The 19997-nt window shown below is 43.1% G+C and overlaps 1 protein-coding gene and 1 long non-coding RNA gene across 2 annotated transcripts; both read right to left on the minus strand.

Moving 5' to 3' along the window:
- Window positions 1-2412: 2412 nt before the first annotated feature.
- On the minus strand, window positions 2413-2929 carry LOC127920348 (uncharacterized). The gene is made up of 2 exons (XR_008106047.1): window positions 2854-2929; window positions 2413-2689 (listed from the first exon to the last, which is right to left on the minus strand). It is a non-coding gene; the product is annotated as an uncharacterized LOC127920348 (long non-coding RNA).
- A 4925-nt stretch (window positions 2930-7854) lies between these two features.
- On the minus strand, window positions 7855-19828 carry LOC127920347 (uncharacterized). Its single transcript, XM_052504367.1, has 8 exons — window positions 19757-19828; window positions 11155-11273; window positions 10633-10680; window positions 9877-9919; window positions 9584-9705; window positions 8483-9382; window positions 8258-8345; window positions 7855-8072 (listed from the first exon to the last, which is right to left on the minus strand). Exons 1-6 carry the CDS (start codon window positions 19826-19828, stop codon window positions 8791-8793), a joined length of 996 nt encoding a protein of 331 aa, XP_052360327.1. The 3' UTR covers window positions 7855-8072; window positions 8258-8345; window positions 8483-8790.
- Between the last annotated feature and the right edge of the window lie 169 nt (window positions 19829-19997).

Genomic DNA, 19997 nt, shown 5'->3' on the forward strand with positions numbered 1-19997 from the left:
TCACCACAGCCCCCACCCATCATGTTGGGAGAGGCAAGGCCATCATAATCATCTGGAAGTGAAATGAACCAGATCCCTTCTGCAAAGTAAACTGTAAAGCTTTCTTTGGTTTCCCTAATCTATCTAGTCCAACAGGGACCCCTGTTTTTTTTATTACCCATAGAGATTTTGCAATCAAAGAAAGAGAGATTATTGGATATGGCCCTATCTTTCTGACTACTAGTTTAATAGCATATACATAAAGACCATTGTTCTTTGTACTGTGGTCTTGCTTGTCAATACTGTACTGTGGTCATGCTTGTTATATATTTATATATATATTCAATGTATTATTTGTTTTATAGTACATGATAATGACTAAGAATATATATCCCAAGACACAAGGTCATCCGAATTACTGTAACATACATGACTCCAGATATTAGACAAGACTGCCTTCTGCTGGAAAACGGAACAAATACAGTTATTAAACTAGGAAACTCAGGATGACAGATGTTCAATACATGTTGATGCATAAATAATATGTCATTTACAGTTTTTTACAATCGCTAGGACCCATTTCTCAATACTTAGGTCATTTTTTCAAAACTCTTCACACAGTGAGCAAAACTAACTTTCAGCTTGGCACAGCAGTTAATTTCACGTTCAAAATGCCCTAAAACTACCAAAACACTACATACATGTCTCACGTGGAAGGACCACCAGAGGGCAGGCTGGGCTCACGGATAGTAGCCCAACAAGGCATGGGAGACAAGGTAACCAGAGGCAATTAAGCACAGCTGACGGTACTAATGACATACTCTCCTTCCCCTATAAGAGAGAGAATGGAACCAGCAGAGAGAGGAGGGGAAAACTATCTCTGGAAGATGGCCACCGAGAGAGAGGAGCTATCCAGGAAGAACCACTAAGACGGTGACAATCCCGTGACTTTTTGTTGTAGTTTAAAGATAATCCTATTGTGTTCCTGTTTCATCTCGAGAAGAAGATGTATGTTTTTCCTTGGAAGATTTTCATTGATTATGTTGGAGTGTTTGTGTTGACCAAATGCCCTCAATAGAGAACTGTGTTCAATCAAGAAAACCTACTCCTGGGGGCCTCCCGGGTGGCGCAGTGGTTAAGGGCTGCACCACTGCGCAGTGCCACAGCGCCAGCTGTGCCATCAGAGTCCCTGGGTTCGCGCCCAGGCTCTGTCGTAACCGGGAAATCCGTGGGGCGACGCACAATTGGCCTAGCGTCGTCCGGGTTAGGGAGTGCTTGGTTGGTAGGGATGTCCTTGTCTCATCGCGCACCAGCGACTCCTGTGGTGGGCCGGGCGCAGTGCGCGCTAACCAAGGTTGCCAGGTGCACGGTGTACCCTCCTGAGACAAGATAGTAGCTACTACAACAATTGGATACCACGAAAATAAAAAAACCTACTCCTGACTTGTTTATTCCACCTTCCCGCTTTAGAGTGACGCCCAATTACTTGTTCCGCTCACACTCATGTGATTCCAATAATTCCTCTATGGGGTTGAGGAACGGAGAGTAGGGAAGGAGGAAAAATGACATCATCCTGGGATGGGCTGCAAACCACTCTGTGACTGCAGGAGTGGTGAAACGCCACATTGTCCCATACAATTACAAACGTTTTCGCCTCACTGCGAACCTCTCCTCACCTGGCACAACCCTTCCATAGAGGTCATCCCCTAATCTCATCTGAGACTACAGCTCTTGATCTTCCTCTTGGTCTTCTTCCACCACGCATATGTACACCTCTCCCAGCCACTCTTCTTCCTCTGTCAGCCACTTCTCTATCTCTGGCTGGGTCCATGTTTACATTACAGTACAGCATTATTCCTAAAATGTCCCCTTTTGTATAGATGGTAATGAAATGGAAAGACTAACACCTGGGTAGGTGTTCATCTACAATGGGAATCAGCTGTGGTTGGTCGAATTGTTTTGATAGAATTTCATTTTATAGATTTGGAAAATATTTCAATTCGCTATTACTGTAGAAATGTAGCAAATGTATGTCTTTTTCAATTTTGTGTAATTTTAGGTTTTGATTTTAAGTTTAACAGTTTTGAAAAGTGTATGTAAACATGTGCAAATTGGCCTGTAGGTACATAGAGTTTTGGTGGTGGTTGTGTCTGAGTGAGAAAAGAGTTTATGAAAATTGAAAGATGTAGTCATTGAATGCATTTTGTGCCAAAGCAATGAAACATGATCCATAGTTTAGCCCACATAGACTGCTGTTATGCTCACTGTGTGAAGAGTTTTGAAAGAGTGACCTAAGTATTGAGAAATGGGTCTGAGCGATTGTAAAAAAACTGTAAGTTTGATGAAATGTGAATTGAAACTGTAAATAGTTACAAAAAAATAACAATACAAATTGATTGCTACTGTAAATAGTAAAAATAGTCATTGAATGAAGACATAATAAAATATTTAATTAGGAAAAATTATAGAGAAATATTTAACATGCGAAACTCAAGTTAAACAACATCTGGTGGGTGTGTGCGTGTGTGTGTGTGTGTGGGCATGCGTATATGTGTGTGTGCGCGCCCGTGTGTTTGTGTGTGAGCTGAAGTCATCCTCTGAAAAGCTGGTCAGGTTCACACCATCAAATCATCTTCGTTTATGCAGCAGAAAAGTCGACGGAAGAATCTCATGACTCTGCTTTTCTTTGGTTTAATGACCAAAACATCTTCTGGAAAAGAGAAGGAGAAGATCAATCACAACAAAAAATAGCTTAAATTAGTTCCAAAATAGTTAGTTATAAAACTGTCGTGTTAAAATAAAACAATAGCCAATACCTTATATTACAGAGGGAAATGAAAACCTGTCAATGTGATCTGTGTTAATGTAACTCACCTGACTGGAGGTCAACTGGTTCATCTGTAACCTTAAGGTGGACTGGAATAGTGGCCAGGGGTGTTGTGATGTTGTCCACTTAACTGGGGCATCAACCAGGGGTGTTGTGATGTTGTCCACCTTAGCTGGGGCATCAGGGGTGTTGTGACCAGCTGGGGCATCAACCAGGGGTGTTGTGATGTTGTCCACCTTAGCTGGGGCATCAACCAGGGGTGTTGTGATGTTGTCCACCTTAGCTGGGGCATCAACCAGGGGTGTTGTGATGTTGTCCACCTTAACTGGGGCATCAACCAGGGGTGTTGTGATGTTGTCCACCTTAACTGGGGCATCAACCAGGGGTGTTGTGATGTTGTCCACTGGGGCATCAACTGTTGTGATGTTGTCCAAAATGGGGCAAACCAGGGGTGTTGTGATGTTGTCCACCTTATGGGGCAACCAGGGGTGTTGTGATGTTGTCCACCTTAACTGGGGCATCAACCAGGGGTGTTGTGGCATCAACCAGGGGTGTTGTGATGTTGTCCACCTTAACTGGGGCATCAACCAGGGGTGTTGTGATGTTGTCCACCTTAACTGGGGCATCAACCAGGGGTGTTGTGATGTTGTCCACCTTAACTGGGGCATCAACCAGGGGTGTTGTGATGTTGTCCACCTTAACTGGGGCATCAACCAGGGGTGTTGTGATGTTGTCCACCTTAACTGGGGCATCAACCAGGGTTGTTGTGATGTTGTCCACCTTAACTGGGGCATTAACCAGGGTTGTTGTGATGTTGTCCACCTTAACTGGGGCATCAACCAGGGTTGTTGTGATGTTGTCCAGCACTTTGTCATGGATAGTGGTCAAGTGCTTTTTGATGTCTGGAAGTGACAGGGGTTGAAGCAACTCCAACACCTTGACAGGGTTAGGGACAAATTTGTTGGCGATTGCCAGGTTCATGTCCACAGACTAAAAGCAAAAATATGAAATATTTAATTATAGATATTATTTAACATAACATTTGCAACATTGCAGATGTTCTATTTTTTTTTAAAAACAATTTACCAATATTGACAACAATACATTTTTGGATCAGAGACAACTGAATGAGTGGACTTTAATAAGATAAACACTTAAAACCATCGCTTACTCCATTGCTCCCTGAATCTTCAGCCTCGTCGACGTCTGCTGCTGAGAGGAACATCTTGGGGTACAATTTCTTTGCAAACAAGGTGGCCACCACTAAACATCTCTCCTCATCACATGTGAAGGATTCAATCTCCAGGCACTGGGATGATGGGCACCTCTTCATGATAGTGAGGAACTCTGACTCAAGGTCGTCTGATGTAGGAGGGTGCCTCTCCAAGAATAGCAGGACCATTTGTTTCAGGATGATTTTCGTGCCAAAGCCCTGCATGGCATTAGCGGCGAAGCTTGGCGATGCGGTGCAGGATGTCAGGGCAAAGCCTGAGGGTGGAATGCAGGGTGCTGGGGAAAAGCCTCGGGGTGGAATGCAGGGTGCTGGGGAAAAGCCTGGGGGTGGAATGCAGGGTGCTGGGGAAAAGCCTGGGGGTGGAATGCAGGGTGCCGGGGCTAGGCCTGTTGGTGGCAGACAAAATTAAGATCAGTCTTACATAAAAACTTGAAGTGGCACTCTAGTGTCCTTTTCACCTCAGTTAACACCTGATGTACTTAACAAAAGTCACCTCTCAACAGGTGGTCTAGGTATGTCATGACATAGCACAAGTGTGGGGGTGGGCCATTTCTCTTTTGTTCTATATTGCTTCTTTATTGTTCCTCAAGAAAGGGGTGCGGCCGATGACATCACGGATCACCATCAGACCAACACCTTGAATAGCCTGCTCCTTGAAGTTGGCAGTTGTCTCTAAGAAACTGTATTTTGCTAAAAACGTTTTCCCCTTGAGAGCAGTAGTCACCAACCTTTTCTGAGTCAAATTCACTTTCTGAGTCAAGATCAATTTCTGAGTCAAAATGCAAGTCAAGATCTACTGCTCAGTCTGGGGGGAGGGAGAAGCAGTGAGGCTGCCTCTCAACTGACTCCTCTGCACTCCAGCTGAGGGTGAAACTCAAGGCCCACTGCATTATTTCCACCTCATGCACCAATTCATTTGATTTGCTCTCTGCGCCTGCCGGGTACGCGTTCTACCTTCAGACACATGAAATGGTTCAAAATGTGAACACTATGCCTTCCCGGCACTAGGGCTGCTGAATCAAGTGCACCTACCCAACACTAGGGCTGCTGAATCAAGTGCACCTACCACCAACAACACTAGGGCTGCTGAATCAAGTGCACCTACCACCAACAACACTAGGGCTGCTGAATCAAGTGCACCTACCACCAACAGCATGAAAGTAATACAAAAAATAGGAACGTAAGGCTTTATTGTTGTTTTTTAAACATTTTTGGTGATTGACTAGAAATGCCTTGGTGATCGACTAGTCGTTTGCGATTGGCTGGTTGGTGACCACTGCTTTAGTGTGTGTACTTTACTGGATTTATACTTGGGATATCTCTTTTCAACAGGAAAAGTTCAACAATCTATGGAGGACGTTTTTAACTTAATTACCAAACTGTCTAGTTATAAACCTTGAGCCAGTAAGTTACATGACAGTGAAAAATGATCACCTGTCAAAGTGATTGTGACAGTGTAACTCACCTGACTGAAGGACAAGTGTTTCATCCAAAACCTCAAGGTTGACTGGATTAGTGGTCAGGGGTGTTGTGATGTCTACCACTTTGACAGGGTTAGGGGTCTCTGGGATCGCCAGGTTCAAGTCCACAGACTGAAAGCAACAAGGACACAATATTTAACAGAACATTTGTTACATTTCATATCTCCTTTTTCTCAACATTGACATTTATTTGTATTTTTATCAGAGATCATTTAATGAGTGGACTTTCATAAAGATAAACACTTGAAATGATCGCTTACTCCATTGCTGCCTGAATCTTCAGCCTTGTCGAAGTCTGCTGCTGAGGGGAGCATCTTGGGGCACATCTTCATTGCAAACAATTTGGCCACCACTAAACATCTCTCCTCATCACATGTGAAGGCTTCAATCCCCAGGCACTGGGATGATGGGTACCTCTTCATATACTCCCAGTAGAAGGTGTAAGCCCAGTACTGCATACTGTCAGAGTCGGTACACTTCTCCAGCTCCTCATTAACGATGTTGCAGAATCTGGCAGTGATGCTTTGAAACAGAGTGCAGATACGATGGTGATAGTCAGGAACTCTGACTCAAGGTCCTCTGACGCAGGAGGGAGCCTCTCCAAGAATAGCAGGACAATTTGTTTCAGGATGACTTTCGTGCCAAAGCCCTGCGTGGCATTTATGCGACAAAGCTTGGCGATGAGGTGTAGGTTGCCAGGGCAAAGCCTGGGGGTGGAATGCAGGGTGCTGGGGAAAATTCAGGTGGTGGGGTGCAGGGTGCCGGGAAAAAGTGTGCCGTGCCTGGTGGTGCCGGACAAAGTGAAGATCAGTCTTACATAAAAACTTTAAGGCTTTATTGTTGGGTTTTTTACATACATGTTTGGTGATTGACTAGAAATGCCTTGGAGATCGACCAGTCGACTGCGATTGGCCAGATGGTGACCACTGCTTTAGTGTGTGTACTTTACTATATTTATACTTGGGATATCTCTTTTCAACAGGAAAAGTTCAACAATCTCTGGAGGACGTCTTTAACTTAATTACCAAACTGTCTAGTTATAAAACGTGAGCCAGTAAGTTACATTACAGTGAAAAATGATCACCTGTCAAAGTGATTGTGACAGTGTAACTCACCTGACTGAAGGACAAGTGTTTCATCCAAAACCTCAAGGTTGACTGGATTAGTGGTCAGGGGTGTTGTGATGTCTACCACTTTGACAGGGTTAGGGGTCTCTGGGATCGCCAGGTTCAAGTCCACAGACTGAAAGCAACAAGGACACAATATTTAACAGAACATTTGTTACATTTCATATCTCCTCTTTACCTCTTTATTTTTATCAGAGAAAATTGAATGAGTGGACTTTCATAAGGATAAACACTTGTGATCGTTGCTTACCCCACTGCTCCCTACTTCATCCACATTAAAGTCTTCCACTGAGAGGAGCATCTCCAGCTGGAGATTGTTCAGCAATATTCTGCCGATTATGTTGGCCACCACTAAAAATCTCTCCTCATCAAATGAGAAGGCTTCAATCCCCTGGGGTGATGGGTACATCTTCATGTACTCGCAGTAGAAAGTGTCAGCCCAGATGCTCTTACTATAAGAGTCGATACACTTCTCCAGCTCCTTGTTGACGATGTTGTTGGATCTGGCAGTGATGCTCTGAATTAGAGTGCAGATATGATCTGCGATAGTGAGTGGTGGGTGGCAAGATGCCGGGGGAAAGCCTGGTGGTGGGGGGCATGACGCCGGGATAAAGCCTGATCGTGGGGGGCAGGATGCCTGGGCAAAGCCTGGTGGTGGGGGGAGCAATGCCTGGGCAAAGCCTGGTGGTGGGGGCACTTTCCCGGGGCAAAGCCTGGTGGTAGAGGGGCAAGGCCTGGTGGGGGGGGCATGAAAGAGGGGCAAAGCCTGGTGGTGGGGGGAAGGATAGAAGGGCAAAGCCTGGTGGTGGGGGGCATGATAGAGGGGAAAAGAATGGTGGTGGGGGGCATGATAGAGAGGCAAAGCCTCGTGGTGGGGGGCATGATAGAGGGGCAAAGCCTGGTGGTGGGGGACATGATGCCGGGGAAAAGCCTGCTGGGAGTGGGCATGATGCCGGGGCAAAGACTGGTGGTAGGGTGCAGGATGCAAGGGCAAAGCCTGGTGGTGGCTGGCAGGATGCCTGGGCAAAGCCTGGTGGTGGGGGGCAGGATAGATGGGCAAAGCCTGGTGGTGGGGGGCATGATAGAGGGGCAAGGCCTGGTGTTGGGGGGCATGATGCCTGGGAAAATCCTGGTGGTGGGGGCAGGATAGAGGGGCAAAGCCTGGTGGTGGGGGAAGGATAGAGGGGCAAAGCCTGGTGGTGGGGGGAAGGATAGAGGGGCAAAGCCTGGTGGTGGGGGACATGATGCCGGGGAAAATCCTGCTGGGAGTGGGCGTGATGCCAGGGCAAAGACTGGTGGTAGGGTGCAGGATGCTGGGGCAAAGCCCGGTGGTGGGGTGCAGGATGCAGTGGCAAAGCCCGGTGGTGGGATGCAGGATGCAGTGGCAAAGCCTGGGGGTAATATGCATGGTGCCGGGGCAAAGCCTGCAGGTGGAATACAGGGTGCTGAGTGTTTTACCACAACATTCCCTTGAAATTAGAAGGAGAAAATCTATCTCATACAAACACAACTTATTGCGAAACTGTCTAGTTTCAAAACATTAGCTAATAAGTTATATTACAGTAAGACATGGACACCTGTCAAATTGATCCGTGTCAATTTAACTCACCTGACTGGAGGTCAACTGGAGTCGTGGTCATGTTTGTTGTGATGTTGTCCACTTTGACGGGGTTAGTGATTAGGGGTGCTGTGACAGACTGAAAGCAACAAGGACATCATACTTAAGGTAATATTTGCGACATTGCAAATCTTCTTTTTATCAACAACAACAACAACAAAAATGCTTTGTATGAGTGGACTTTCATAAAGATAAACACTTGTAATCATTGCTCACCTCACTGCTCCCTGAAGCTAGTGTCCCTTCATCCACGTCCTTCAGCTTTACCAGCTCCTCGACCACATGGTGAACCATGTGCCTCGTTAGCATGGTGGCCCTGGCAGATGTTGCCAACTTTAGTACCATCTCTGTGCCAGTATAGTAATGAAGATGAGTATGGATATTTGTCACCATCTCAAGGATCTGGTACCAGCCAATGTGCCAGTTGGCCTTGCCCCCTTTCTTTGTGACTTTGACCCCACACAGTGACAGCTGGTGGATTATGTCGTTTATGAGGGGCCAGTAATGAAGGTTGATGTCTTCCTCTAGGTGGCCTTGAAGACTACATAAACTATCATACCAATGATGTTCCTCAGGAGCTCCGAGGAGATTACCAGCTGGTCAGGGCACTTTGGACGAACCTCGCTTGCCTTGGGCTCTGATAGCCAGCTGCGGATAGAGCTTAATGGAATGTAGTCAGCAGGAGCTTCAAACAGCCTCTGGACTTTGGTGCTCACAGCTTCAATGATGGTGCTGATCAAGGTGGAACTTTGGGTGAAAAGAGCTCTCCTAAGGTCCTCAGGGCTGTTTAGGCACTGGATCTTACGGTTGAGTGAGTGGACCATCCTGACACCAGTGGAACGGGAGTAGTAGACTTGAGCGACAGGAGGAGCCTTCAGAACTCTAGAGAGGTTCTCCACTACTGCCAGCACTATGGTGACACTCATGTCACTCAGGGCCATGGAGGACCGGTCACAGGGGCTTTCCATCTGGCAGGACCAGAGGGCCTGGAGCAGCCTGGACACGATGTCCACCACCACCTTAGAGGGACAGCACAGCTCGGAGTACGGCTGGAAGGCCAGGCTCTGGGAAATGGTCTTTCGAGCTCTTACAACTTCATCGCAGACCTCAGGGTTTCTAAAATATACAAGCCAGATAGAGAGAAGAGGAAACACTTTTATGCACTTTGAAACGCATCCTCTGTAAGAAATGTGCTACATACAGTAAATGAAGTTTGATTGATATCGGCCCCTGCACTCGTCATTTCATTTAGCATCAGTAGATGGATAGAATAATACATAGACCAAATAATTGTAACATAAAGTGAATGTGACTCACAGGTAGGAGAGATCAGCAGTAAAGTCAAGTGAGTTAATGGCCTGACTAAGGTCGGTGGCCAACTCAGTAAAAGCCTCATGTTCAACGTCCCTCATTCTGAGTTGAGTGTTCACCTCCCAGGTCTGTCACAGGAAACAGGGGGTGCCATTAATGCCCATAGAAGGTAAAATATAGATAAACCATATACCATGAGCCAATGCTAAATAAGGACATTGTTTATTAGATAGGATAACTCACTAAATGTATATTATCTCCACTTAACTTATACTGTAGACATCTTTCTAATCTCTTACCAGGTGACTAATGTCATTCCCTTCCTCTGCTTCCTTTCTGAACCTTAAAATCAAATACAGAGCAACTGAACATTCCTGCCTTTTTTATCCTTCCTCTACTTTCACATTGATTTCCCATTGAGCCTATGACAGTGATTCAGTGGCGAAGCCAGACATTTGTTGATGGGTGGGCCTGCAGACATTTGGGTGGGCCAGAAACTTCCTGCTATTGTACACATTTTGCCATGAGGCTAAGAGAACATGCATTTTTAAAGCAAACTGACAAAAGTTACAATATAGATATGTTGACTGATAAAGGCACTGAATTATGAGCTGAATTGTTTGCTAAATGAACAATGAAATAGGCTGTGGCATGGTGCATATAGCCATAGAAGCACAGTGAAATATGCCTCAATGCAGTCATATTTGTGGCTTATTGGGAGTGTGGCTTTCAGTTAGTTATTTTTGGCAAACCATCCCGGGAGAGTGAATGTCATTCCAGAACGTCTGTTCTGTTATATTTCATCAAATTTGTGCACTGATTGCTATGAATGATGATGGTGTTTTGGTAAAAAGAAAATCATGTCCCATTCAGAACACAAGCAATTCAAAAGATATATACATATTTCTTTCGGAAACATATCATATCTATTGCAAATTCATAACATATTATACGGACTGCTTTAAAAAAAAACATCTCTATTTTTGATGTAAATGGCATGTTACAGAAGGGTCCTGACATTTTTGGGCAATTTTACTTGTTTTTGAAAAACTTACCCCAACCAGCGATTCACTTCCTCATCATCGTTTTGCAGTACTGGGGCTCTGAAAAAACATGAACAAATGCTCTCAATATAGTGATGCTGGTCTTTAGATGTTGTACACATGAAATTGCGTCATTCCAAATGTATCCACATCGTTTTATTCAATTTTGTGCGAATCTGTTTCCCCTATACAGCTGTTCCATTCTCTGTGTAGCCTGCTGCTAGAATGGACGGAGAGGTATCCTCGACTAGCAACAAAATGTAATATAACGTTGTGGATAAAGTTCAGAATGATACAATTCTAACCCACCTGCCTTGAATGACCGGTCGCCACTGTAGCTAACAAACATACTGTGCAGATAATGTTCAAATTCATTGTTTTACACAATATTTTATCATAGCACTGGCTGACCACAGGCTTACCAACTCCCTTACCAAAATGGCTGACCTTTTATACTGTCATATGAAGGTTCATGTCAATTCTAGTATTCTTATTCCTAATTATATGGTACATAGTACAAGTAGCTGTACTCACCGCTCCAGGGACTTGTTCTTAATAAGCCAGTTGCTCATGTCCTCCACGGTGGTGTGGTGAGGGACATGACTCTGGAGGCCTTGTCTCTGGAGCACCAAAAACTGCTTCATCAGCTTCTTCTGCAAGACAAATCATGTTGTCAAAAAGACAACCTAGGGTTTGCTTTAGCCGGTCTGAATTGACAGGTGGGCGGGGTTTGTACTAGGGATCTGCCAGCAGCATACCACCATGCATCCCACTGCTGGCTTGCATCTGAAGCTAAGCAGGGTTGGTCCTGGATGGGAGACCAGATTCTGCTGGAAGTGGTGTTTGAGGGCCAGTAGAAGGGACGTTTTCCTCTGGTCTAAAAAACAATATCCCAATTCCCCAGTGTAGTGATTGGGGACATTACCCTGTGTAGGGTGCCGGATTTCTGGTCACTAAAAATCCCATGGCACTTATTGTAAGAGTAGGGGTATGAACTCCAGTGTCATGACTGGCCCTCATACCATCATGGCCACCTAATCATCCCCAGCTTCCAATTGGCACATTCATCCCCTTCCTCTCCCCTGTAACTATTCCCCAGGTCATTGCTGTAAATGAGAATGTGTTCTCAGTCAACTTGCCTAGTAAAATACATGTGCATCTTTCCCTTTCATGGTGATTTGATATGTAGTGTGTCTTGATGCAGGAATCAGTAAGTTTTAGTTATAAGCGATTTGATAAGAAAAACAAATCGATGCACTGACATTTGTTGAAAAAACATTTTCCTTTCAAAATAAAATTGTGCTGTTGTTGATGGAGCTCATGAGCTGGACCTCACTGAGCTGGATCTGTCTGAGCTGACTTCTATGTGTGTGTGTGTGTGTGTGTGTGTGTGTGTGTGTGTGTGTGTGTGTGTGTGTGTGTGTGTGTGTGTGTGTGTGTGCGTGTGTGTGTGTGTGTGTGTGTGCGTGCGTGCGTGCGTGTGTGTGTGTGTGCGTGTAAATTATGTACAGTGGGAATCATAAGTATTCATCCCCCTTGTGGATGTTTTCAAATGTTCTTTTTTGTCAATGATCTACACAAAATACTCCATGTAAAAGTGAGAAGAAACATTTACAAATGAATAAAAATGAAATAACTAAAATATAGTCGTTGCATAAGTATTCACCCCCTTGTTTAGGCAAGACTAAATTAGTTCAGGAGTAAAATGTGGCTTAACAAATCACATAAATTACATGGACGGTGTGAAAAAATAGGGCAAGACCTTGGAACTAAAGTTCTATCTGACATTTTGGTCAAAAATGAGTTATTGACATAGAGATTCCCTTTAGGTGGTCCTTTTCATGTGAGATATGTCCGATTTTTCTTGAACTCCATTTACATTGAAAGAAACATGTATAATCTGAAAGTTCTGTCTGAGCAAACATCTTTTAACTTGGTGCTATTAGGTTCTGTCTGCAATCCAATTATACAATACTGGGTTGTCAGTAGAAAATAATTGTCTGTAAGGTGATATACAGCGCATGGAAAGTATTTAGACCCCTTGACTTTTTTCACATGTTGTTACATTACAGCCTTATTCTAAAATGGATTAAATTACATATTTTCCTCATAAATCTACACACGATACCCCATAATGACAAAGCAAAAACAGTTTTTCAGACAAGTTTGCAAATGTATTAAAGGTAAAAAAACATTAATACCTTATTTCCATAAGTATTCAGACCCTTTGCTATGAGACTCAAAATTGAGCTCAGGTGCATCCTGTTTCCATTGATCATCCTTGAGATGAGTCCATCTGTTATAATTTTAAATTATTGTAAATGATTTAGAAAGGTCCCACAGTTGACAGTTCATGTCAGAGCAAAAACCAAGCCATGAGGTGGAAGGAATTGTCCATAGAGCTCTGAAACAGGATTGTGTTGAGCATTGAAGGTCTCCAAGAAGACAGTGGCCTCCATCATTCTTAAATGGAAGAATTGTGGAACTACCAAGACTATTTCTAGAGCTGGCCACCCAACCAAACTGAGCAATCGGGGGAGAAGGGCCTTGGTCAGGGAGGTGACCAAGAACCCGATGGTCAATATGAAGGAACTCCAGAGTTCCAGAGAACCTTCCAGAAGGACAACCATCTCTGCAGCACTCCACCAATCAGGCCTTTATGGTAGTGGCTAGATGGAAGCCACTCCTCAGTAAAAGGCACATGACAGCCCGCTTGGATTTTTCCAAAAGGCACCAAAAGGTTTCTCTGATCATGAGAAACAAGATTCTCTGGTCTGATGAAACCAAGAAAGAACTCTTCGGCCTGAATGCCAAGCGTCACATGTGGAGGAAACCTGTCACCATTCCTGATGCATGGTGGTGGCAGCATCACGCTGTGGGGATGTTTTTCAGTGTCAGGGGCTGGGAGACTAGTCAGGATTGAGGGAAAGATGAATGGAGCAAAGTACAGAGAGATCCTTGATGAAAACCTGCTCCAGAGCGCTCAGGACCTGACTGGGGCGTAGATTCACCTTCAAACAGGACAATCACCCGAAGCACACAGCCAAGACAACACACAGGAGTGGCTTTGGGACAAGTCTCTGAATGTTCTTGAGTGGCCCAGCCAAAGCCCGGACTTGAACCTGACCGAACATCTCTAGAGAGACCTGAAAAAAGCTGTGCAGCGACACTCCCCATCCAACCTGTCAGAGCTTGAGAGGATCTGCAGAGAAGAATGGGAGAAACTCCCCAGATACAAGTGTGCCAAGCTTGTTGCGTAAAAGCCAAGAAGTCTCAAGGCTGTAATCTCTGCCAAAGGTGCTTCAACAAAGCACCGAGTAAAGCATCTGAATACATACGTAAATGTGATCTTTCTGTTTTATATTTTTATACATTTGCAAAAATGTCTAAAACCTGTTTTTAATTTGTCATTTTGGGGTATTGTGTGTAGATTGAAGAGGGGATTTTTTTTTACATCCATTTTGAATAAGGCTGGAACGTAACAAAATGTGGAATAAGTCAACGGGTCTGAATACTTTCCAAATGCACTGTATTTATTGAGTCATGAAGAGGAAGACATCAATAAACAATTCTGAGATCTGGGACTTGAATAATACCCATTATCTCAAAACCTTACATTTTGCATTTACTTTTTCAGAAGAATGGCCATAACGTAGCCACCCTCCCACCTCTAAAACAACAGATTTACAAATGGCTTAAGATTTTGATACTCAGCACTTTTAGGTACCTTTAAGGTGAGGACCTTACTGGGTTATGAAAGAAGAATGAACTACAAAACAGTTCTGAGATCTGCGATGTGAACACTTTGATGCTCAATATCTCAGATCTATGCTTTGTACATATATAAACTTATAGTCCCAAGGTCTGAAGGGGATGACATGATTTTTTAATGACTACCCTTTCTTCTGTCCCCTGTACATACAACATCTGTAAGGTCCCTCAGTCAAGTGTAGAATTTCAAGCACAGATTCAACTACAAAGACAAGGGAGGTTTTGAAAAGCCTCATAAAGAAGGGCAGTGCTTGGTAGATGGTTAACAAAAACAATTAGATATTGAATATCTCTTTAAGCATGGTCAAGTTAATAATTATGTCATCCTATTTGACCTAAATGCAGCCCATGTTTGGTGCAAATCCCACACTTCACATCACAAAGTAACTGCCTCCTTATTTTCCAGCATCATGGTGGCTGCATCATGATATGGGTAGGCTTGACATCGACAAAGACTGGGGAGTTTATCAGGATAAAAAGAAATGTGATGGATTTAAGCACAGGAAAAATCCTAGAGGAAAACCTGCTTTGCACCAGACACTGGGAGATGAATTCACCTTTCAGCAGGGCAATAACCTAAAACACAAGGCCAAATCTACACTGAAAATGCTTACCAAGAAGACAGTGAATGTTCCCGAGTGGCAAAGTTACAGTTTTGACTTAAATCTGTTTGAAAATCAATGGCAAGACTTGAAAATGGCTGTCTAGCCATGATCCCCATCACCTCCTAGACAGACCTTAAAGAATTAAAACATAAATAATAATGGGCAAATATTGCACAGTCCAGGCTTGCAAAGCTCTTCAAATCAAAAATCAAATTAAATGTTATTTGTCACATGCGCCGAATACAACAGGTGTAGTAGACCTTACAGTGAAATGCTTACTTTCAAGCCCTTAACCAAAAATGCAGTTTTATGAAAAAAAAGTGTGAAAAAAGTATTTACTAAGATAATCTAAAGTAAAACATAAATAGAAAAATATCAAATAACTAAGGAGCAACAATAAAATAACAGTATCAGGCTTTATACAGGGGGTACCGGTACAGAGTCTATGTGGAGGCTATATACAGGGGTACCGGTACAGAGTCTATGTGGAGGCTATATACAGGGGGTACCGGTACAGAGTCTATGTGGAGGCTATATACAGGGGGTACCGGTACAGAGTCTATGTGGAGGCTATATACAGGGGGTACCGGTACAGAGTCTATGTGGAGGCTATATACAGGGGGTACCGGTACAGAGTCTATGTGGAGGCTATATACAGGGGGTACCGGTACAGAGTCTATGTGGAGGCTATATACAGGGGGGGTACAGAGTCTATGTGGAGGTACAGAGTCTATGTGGAGGCTATATACAGGGGTACCGGTACAGAGTCTATGTGGAGGGGTACAGAGTCTATGTGGAGGCTATATACAGGGGTACAGAGTCTATGTGGAGGCTATATACAGGGGGTACCGGTACAGAGTCTATGTGGAGGCTATATACAGGGGTACCGGTACAGAGTCAATGTGGAGGCTATATACAGGGGTACCGGTACAGAGTCAATGTGGAGGCTATATACAGGGGGTACCGGTACAGAGTCTCTGTGGAGGCTATATACAGGGGTACCGGTACAGAGTCTATGTGGAGGCTATATACAGGGGGTACCGGTACAGAGTCTATGTGGAGGCTATATACAGGGGTACCGGTACAGAGTCTATGTGGAGACTATATACAGGGGGTACCGGTACAGAGTCTATGTGGAGGCTATATCCAGGGGGTACCGGTACAGAGTATATGTGGAGGCTATATACAGGGGTACCGGTACAGAGTCTATGTGGAGGCTATATACAGGGGGTACCGGTACAGAGTCTATGTGGAGGCTATATACAGGGGGTACCGGTACAGAGTCTATGTCTATATACAGGGGGTGGTACAGAGTCTATGTGGAGGCTATATACAGGGGTACCGGTACAGAGTCTATGTGGAGGCTATATACAGGGGGTACCGGTACAGAGTCTATGTGGAGGCTATATACAGGGGTACCGGTACAGAGTCTATGTGGAGGCTATATACAGGGGGTACCGGTACAGAGTCTATGTGGAGGCTATATACAGGGGTACCGGTACAGAGTCTATGTGGAGGCTATATACAGGGGTACCGGTACAGAGTCTATGTGGAGGCTATATACAGGGGTACCGGTACAGAGTCTATGTGGAGGCTATATACAGGGGGTACCGGTACAGAGTCTATGTGGAGGCTATATACAGGGGGTACCGGTACAGAGTCTATGTGGAGGCTATATACAGGGGGTACGTACAGAGTCTATGTGGAGGCTACAGAGTCTATGTGGAGGCTATATACATGGTACAGAGTCTATGTGGAGGCTATATACAGGGGGTACCGGTACAGAGTCTATGTGGAGGCTATATACAGGGGGTACCGGTACAGAGTCTATGTGGAGGCTATATACAGGGGGTACCGGTACAGAGTCTATGTGGAGGCTATATACAGGGGGCGGTACAGAGTCTATGTGAGGTATAGGGGTTGAGAGTCTATGTGAGGTGATATGTACGTGTAGGTAGAGGTAAAGTGACTATGCATGGATAATAAAGAGTAGCAGCAGTGAGAGTAGCAGCAGTGTAAAAATGGGTGGGTACAGGGTGGGGGGACAATGCAAATAGTCCGGGAAGCATCTTGATTTTGCTGTTCAGGAGTCTTATGGTTTGTGGGTAGAAGCTGTTAAGGGGGTAGCCTACAGTGCCAGTCACAAGTTTGGACACACCAACTCATTCCAGGTTTTCTTTATTATTTACTATTTTCTGTACAGAATAATAGTGAAGACATCAAATCTGAAATAACTCATATGGAATCAGTGGTGAAAAGTACTTAAGTTAAAATACTTTATGTAGTTTTGGGGGTATCTGTACATTACTATTTATATTTTTGACTACTTTTACTTGACTACATTCCTAAAGAAAATGATGTAGCGTTTTACTCCATCCATTTTCCCTGACACCCAAAAGTTCTAGTTACATTTTGAATGCTTACCAGTACAGGAAATATGTCCAATTCACACACTTATCAAGATAATGTCCCTGGTCATTCCTACTGCCTCTGATCTGGTGGACTCACTGAACATAAATGCTTCCTTTCTAAATTATGTCTGAGTGTTGGAGTGTGCCCATGGCTGTTAAAAAATTAATAAAAAAGAGTCTGGTTTGCTAAATATAAGCAATTTGATGTATAGCATTTACTTTTACTTTGTACTCTTACTCAAGTATGACAATTGAATAATTTTTCCACCACTGTACTTAAGTACATTTCAAATTTAGATACTTTTAGACTTCTATTCAAGTAGTATTTTACTGGGTTACTTTCACTTTTACTTGGGTCATTTTATATTAAGGTATCTTTATTTGTACTCAAGTATGACAATTGAATACTTTTTCCACCTCTGTATGGAATCATGTGGTAAACAAAAAAATATTTTTATTTAAAGTAGCCACCCTTTTTGCCTTGATGACAGCTTGGCATACTCTTGGCATTCTCTCTGAGGTAGTCACCTGGAATGCATTTCAATTAACAGGTGTGCCTTGTTAAAAGTGCATTTGTGGTATTTCTTTCCTTCTTAATGTGTTTGAGCCAATCAGGTGACATTGTCTGCGATTTATTTAGAATTCAAGGCACACTTAACCAGCATGGCTACCACAGAATTTTACAGCAATACCATCTGGTTTGCGCTGAGTGAGACTATCATTTTTAACAGGACAATGACCCAAAACACACCTCCAGGCTGTGTAAGGGCAATTTGACCAAGGAGAGTGATGGAGTGCTGCATCAGATAACCTGGCCTTCACAATCACCCAACTTCAACCTAATTGAGATGGTTTGGGATGAGTTGGACCGCAGAGTGAAGGAAAAGCAGCCAACAATTGCTCAGCATATGTGGGAACACTTACAAGACTGTTGGAAAATCTGGTTGAGAGAATGCCAAGAGTGTGCACAGCTGTCATCAAGGCAAAGAGTAACTACTTTGAAGAATCTCAAATGTAAAATATATTTTGATTTGTTTAATAATTATTTTGGTTACTTCATGATTCCATATGTGTTATTTCATAGTTTTGATGTCTTCACTGTTATTATACAATGTAGAAAATAGTAAAAAATAAAGAAAAAACCTGGAATGAGTAGGTGTGTCCAAACATTTGACTGGTACTGTATATACAGGCTATATATACAGTATATACTTTATATCTGAAACAGGATGCAATTTGAATGGAATGGATGGAGATAGACTGCTTGAGATCGTGCTCTGATTTTGATTGATCAGCTATATTAGAGTGATAGGCCAGATTTAGACATCGCATATACAGTAATTTAACAGTTCCATTTCACGTCATGCTGTTGATATGAATTTATTATAATTGACCATTTCTCACAGTTATTTATCCTGAGAAAAGGGAGTGATTTTGGGTGCTAGATCTCATTAAATCTCTGTAACTGAGTTCATGCTATTCAACCCTAGTGAGTATATAATGCGAACATCTAGCAACCCATAGGTTAGCAACACACATTTTAGGTAATTAGCAACTTTTTAACTAATTACAAATGTTTTGCTCCTTTGCAACTACTTAGCATGTTATCTAAACCTTCCCTAATCCTAACACCTTACCTAACTATTAAACTTGACCCTAAAACCCCTAGCTTAGCTAACGTTAGACACTTGGCTAGAATTCGTAACATATCACACATTTTTCAAATTCCTAACAAATTGTTATTTTGCAAATTTGTAACATATTGTACATTTTTCAAAATCGTAACAAATAATACAAATTGTAATTTGTATCATATCATATGAAATGGGTGATGGACATCCACAAATTAATACGTACCATACAAAGTGTAACATGTCATACGAAATCGAATGTCTCGGATTTACGTACATGATAAATACTCTGAGACCAGGTTGCCACGGTGGTCTGCAAACCCACAACCTTCTGGCCCACAGCCCTGTGTGCTATCAACATTCCCATGTTGCCATTTAATGCTTACAGGATGATTAACCATTTATAAAACTGAATATCTAAGGTTCTTGTCTGTCCAAGAAGTTAGGGTAAAAGGTAGACATGTTATCTGTTATCCACTTTGTCTTAGTTAATATTTTGGGTATATGGGAGGGTCACTGTATTTTTAAAGTAGGGTTTTAGGTTAAATATATTTTGCTGACGGGAGGGCCATCCATTTTCATTTCAGAAAGGTTCGATTTCCTCCATGTAAGTCGTATCATAAATAACGTTCACCCCCTACAACATTCACATTTACTCCACTGCAACATACACTTTCTATATGGTGTGTTTTCTGAAATGAAGATGATTTAATTTTACCTGCTCATTGTAGTAGTTCTTGTCCCAGCACCGCTCTACAGTCTGACGGTATTCAGCACTCAGACTGAACATCTTGAGAACAGAAAAACATACCAGGACTTTCTACAAGGACATAATTGAACTATTAAAACTCAAATAAGATATGTCATAGGATTTACCTGTGCAGATGTAGAAATGGCACGCGGGATTTTATTGCTAAAATCCATGAATTATTTGAGGAAATGATAGATGGACTTTTGAC

The sequence above is a fragment of the Oncorhynchus keta genome, unplaced genomic scaffold (assembly GCF_023373465.1).
Source record: "Oncorhynchus keta strain PuntledgeMale-10-30-2019 unplaced genomic scaffold, Oket_V2 Un_contig_19075_pilon_pilon, whole genome shotgun sequence".
NCBI classification, from domain to species: domain Eukaryota; kingdom Metazoa; phylum Chordata; class Actinopteri; order Salmoniformes; family Salmonidae; genus Oncorhynchus; species Oncorhynchus keta.

Coding starts and splice junctions, on each gene's coding strand:
- LOC127920347 (XM_052504367.1), bottom strand. CDS start 19,828: ATGTTCAGTCTGAGTGCTGAATACCGTCAGACTGTAGAGCGGTGCTGG. Junction 10,681..11,154: donor AAGAACAAGTCCCTGGAGCG/GTGAGTACAGCT, acceptor ATGTTTTTTCAG/AGCCCCAGTACTGCAAAACG. Junction 9,920..10,632: donor GAAGTGAATCGCTGGTTGGG/GTAAGTTTTTCA, acceptor TTTGATTTTAAG/GTTCAGAAAGGAAGCAGAGG.